The sequence below is a fragment of the Opisthorchis viverrini genome, assembly GCF_000715545.1.
Source record: "Opisthorchis viverrini unplaced genomic scaffold opera_v5_1309, whole genome shotgun sequence".
NCBI lineage: Eukaryota > Metazoa > Platyhelminthes > Trematoda > Opisthorchiida > Opisthorchiidae > Opisthorchis > Opisthorchis viverrini.
The window spans coordinates 1-4,691 of record NW_008753162.1 but is presented as its reverse complement, the minus strand read 5'-3'; the positions used below and the strand labels follow the sequence as shown (position 1 = coordinate 4,691).

The window sequence follows — 4,691 nt, the reverse complement described above, 5'->3', positions numbered from 1 at the left end:
TGAGGGAACATGTGAATGTCCGCTACACCACTACCAAACCCAGCGATAGAATATTTCAAAAAAATGCTGGACAGAAGCTGGGCTAGATTTTGCAAATTCGTCACTCGGTGAAAAGGTGCAAACACTGGTATTTCAGTTGACGAAGAATTCCTTGACAACTGGTGGGCGTTAATTTGGGGAATGGATTCAGGCAGCCCACCGAGAGATTTTCTCTAAGTCCAACCCATCGGGCGCTCAGCTTTTGTGTTTCAGCCGGCGCTATGCTAAAGCGCGTTAACGGTCATCCGGACTTTAAGAAGGATCCTGACTGGCTTCACATGGTCGACATCGAGGCCCAGGAATTCGACGTTAACGAGCCAATTTGGTCTTCATTCAACCGGAGGTTGAGCAATAGGCTGGTTCTACGCATTGGTTCAAAGTATGTTTGCAACTCACATCTAGTCTGGGTCGTGGAACCGCCGCGTGGTGGAGAATGAACTGGGGCAAGCAAGCTTGATAGAGCAAAGAATCTGGGTATTAGTTATTTCCATACCCACACTGCTCTACATCGTGAGGAGTGCACACAAGTAGTCATACATGTAATCAGACGTCTACCGCCAACCGACGCCTGATGAGTTCAAGATGACATACGGTCGCATGATTTCTTCTACGGTTGTCACAACTGATTATCTTCTATTTCAAGCTCACCAAATTAGGAAGATTCGCTAAAGCTCAATTCGCTATTTAGCTCTCTCTCAACAAAGTTTACAGCTGCTGATGCTCAGTCCAAATTTCTTCCAGATTTGGTCTACGATAGCTCCGGACAAAAGCGTTTCAGTTCAAAGACAGGCGTTTCTTGTCATTTAAGTGGTGCGTCCGCCAAGACAGCTTTCCCCCCTCAGCTTCTTTGAATTTCTCACAACCTTCATGTACTCAATTATTTCAGAGGCATGTGACTTCTGTGCATCAGCTATAAACTGAAACTCGATTATATGTCCTCCAAATGCGTTCTCTTCTCTCAGCGAATTTCAACCCAGCCAGCCCGCAAACTGGTTACAAGCAGGCAGCCAAATCCGGTGAACTTCAGCGCGTCTCTTCATTTAGAAGCGTGAGCACTTCAAACAAAACGGACCATGCAACTAGTTTTATTCAGCGGGTTTACTAAACTTTCCAGAGATAGTAACCTTTGGGATGATAATAACAGCGAGTAAAAGCAAGTCTTAGAAACACGAAACTACTGAGCGCATTTTAAATGGGCTTACTCCTACTGAAGATGTTTGTTAGCACCGTTCAACCAAGAAAATAATTAGGAAAGAAACGCTGCTTAGGAGCGTCCTGAGGTTGCCACTTTTTGGCTCGAATGCCTGAAGCCACCAGCAGAAGCGGTACTTCTGTAGGATATATTGTCGTTGGCTAGGCTACACATATCTCGCTCGCCTCACAAGGGGGCTGGCCCTGTCCATATCCAGGAATTCTTCTGATGATCACACCCACACTAACAAATTTTTTTTGAATAGCACAACAACTGAGCAACACGGACACTCCCTCCACCTGTGGTTGATTGGAGATTTTCGAGATAAATCGATGATGACTTTTATCTTAAAATGTTCCAGCTCACGGCTGCGCACAGCTGTTATTGGTTGACGGATAACTAGAGAATTCCCGCTGTGAAGAACTCCTCGGTGTAGTCGTGCTATGAAGTGCCCAGACGGATGTTTAAAGCCCACGGCGTACCGCCCAGGGTGACACCCATAAACATACAGCTTAGTTCTAACCAACGCAAACCACGCTGCGAACCTTGTGTAAGGGTCGAACGGTATCTTCGAGTAACGCGTAATACCAGAAACTCCGGATAGGCAAAACAAAGTCGGAGCTGGGTTTCTATACGGTACTATTAAGGTAAGAGAAATGCACAAATTATACAAACCTCGCAGTAGATACGCGTCCAAAACAAGCATTCCACTTGGACTATAAAAGTACAAAGCAATGGAGAAAGCAAGCTCCCACGTTCGACAGTCACACGCGGAAAGTCAGATACAAGTGGCCGGATGACCTCAAGGCCAAATGGGTAAAGTGGTAAGGACAAACAAACGCCAATTCATATATACACACTGAACACAAAAGTAAGACGGGGGTTACCAGTGGGTACATAATAAACGTGGGGAATTTCGTTGTCAACATAACAGAGGATACACATTGCATTGACCAGAACTCTAGCTGGTTAGAGCTACCAGATTTTTCATTTACTACTTTCGATGTAATTGATAATAAAATCCCCACCAGCGGGCTGCCATGGTAGCTTTCTCTGAGACAAATTCACTGGAAATGGGGCACGGTAGTTCTCGGTTGATGACGTTCTGTTCATGTGTACGAACCAAATATAACGGCCCTGTTCAGAATACGATGCATATGACCAGCCTTCGCAAAATCCTGCCATACCGTTAACCCGGGAGGAAATTTTCGCCTTCTTGACATGAGGTTGAGGCGTGTCCCAAAATTGATGAACACTTGTGTTCCTAGCCAGTAACACCATTCTGGGAGAAGCTGAGCCGATTCGGCCAAAAATTTCACAATTTCATCGTTTATTATGTTTGATTTCCGACCATGCCCAGGGTACTGAAAAAGTTTTCACATTATAAGAGGAGGATGACCGACCGCCTTCTGCCCCGGAAAATCTTGCATAAAGTCTGCACGTTGAATACTAATCACAGCAGAGCGTTTCAGCGTGCGATTTTCATACCATATACTCCTCCCCTCCCGCAATGATGGACACATTTTTTCATACCACGGAGGTACGCTCAGCCTCCAGTTCATGTAAATTTCACGGCGGCAGTTTTTTGTTCACTTAGAGTCTGCCTGAAGCGAAAAAAGCATTGTGCGTTTAAGACGCAAGTGCAGTTTTATTGTGCGTGCTTCCTGGCCTGCGCGCAAATAATCAATCAGAATACTAGCCTATGCATGAATCGCATGCCCAGAAAAGTGACTCATATTGAACGCTAAGTTGAAAGCACCGCAGACTGCGGACAAGTCCATGCTCTCAATGATCAGCATGTTGGTTAAAAAAGCTTTTGCATCCTACCGACTAGTAACCAGCACCTAAATTTCTCTTTGGTGCCCACTGTCCGAACAGTCTGACGAAGAAGCCTGGGTCCTCGTGCCTCTGGAACAATCATTTAGAGTAGTCATCAGGTAGAAACTCTCACTGGTCCGTCATGAATCACACAAATTTTGGAGGGTATACTGCCTTTTGTACATTTTTGCACTTTTTCTGTAATAAATGTAAAAGAGGGACAATGTTGTCGTAAATTATAGTTGTGCCCATGGGCCGGGTATTCTAAAAGATTTTTTGATATCACCCTGAAAGCATTTAGGTCATGCTCACCGGCAGCACAGTCCTCCACTGCGTTGCGGATTAGGTAGTCCGCGTCCGGCACCGTGGAGTTGTCACACGATTTAGCGACGGTGTACCGCTCGGGACCAGTTCCGCTCAATCAACTTGCGACATGCTGTTGCATATATTTCTGCCATTCTGTTTGATTCATGTGTAAGTAGTGTTGATGTACAACCCTACTTACTGGGCTTCAGCTCATCAGCCAGTTTATGTTTGCCATCCACAGAGATTTTCGTCAAGCCATACACCCGGATGCTTATCGTCAACGGCGTGTGTACTACGGTGCAACTTGTTTCGCTCATAAAAGACATTTAAACCAGCCTAGATTGCGCGCACGATCTGCAGACGCATACCTTCTTCAAATGGGAAGAGTCAAAAAAATGAAATGTTTGTTTTAGTAGCCCTTTTGGTGATTGAATTTTATCTAGCAGGGAAAATTAATAATAATAATGTTAATTCCCAACTTGTTGGTTGCATACCATCTGGCATGATCACACTCATACGGTCCTCTAACAAAAGGGAAATTATCCATGAGCCTACATCTACACGACTCCTGTGTCAATCTCCGTTTCACCACGGAACTGCGTATCCCTTCTCCGACCCTTGACGACCGTTACGGGGCTGTCCATAAACCGAAGTATGTCAGTGCGATGATGGCATAGCACTGTCATACCCAGTGAGATGGCACTCTCGCAACAATTTTCTCCAGAATCTTGACCGCAACCCCTCGCCCGCTCAAGCCTGTAGCCACAACTTCGAGCAGTTCCCATCCGGTCACGTATCTGGGATGAGCTCTTCCGTACCAACTAAATTTTCGCTCAGATTTGGCTAGCCTGGCTTTCCTGCTGCAATTTCGACTTGCCTGTTGCACAAGTTCAAATCCGTATACGGAGTTCAGGTCGCCCTATGTATTAGCAACATGCCCCCATCAAACCTGTTCCCTTGCACCTGACATCCCCACAACAGTGCAAACAGTGAGTTTGCTTGCTTTCAAATTAAACCACATTTTTGAGACAAAACTTGACATGTGCTCCCAATTTGAATTATCCCATCTCCATCTCCACTTTTGTTCGTTGTGACTCCGACCATTTACCTAACCACCCAAGGTCACTCATAGCCAGCAATGGTTTTCAGTTTTAATTCATGCCACCTGGCAGTCTTTGATCTAGTCGGAACTCCTGCCCATTTTTCCCAAAAGGTTGGGAAATAACCTATTATTGCTATATCATCGGGTGTTCCCCACTGTTTGTGACATTGACCTCTTTTCTGCAATCCGAACCCCCACAACTCCATCAGTCATGCTCCACTCTGACTGTAAAAC

General features: G+C 45.4%; 1 protein-coding gene across 1 annotated transcript; it reads left to right on the top strand.

The window, feature by feature from the left end:
- Window positions 1-260: 260 nt before the first annotated feature.
- Window positions 261-476, top strand: T265_12168 (hypothetical protein; the record flags this gene model as incomplete). The annotated part of the gene is made up of 1 exon (XM_009179232.1): window positions 261-476. The coding sequence occupies one exon, from the start codon at window positions 261-263 to the stop codon at window positions 474-476; it is 216 nt and encodes a 71-aa protein (XP_009177496.1).
- Between the last annotated feature and the right edge of the window lie 4,215 nt (window positions 477-4,691).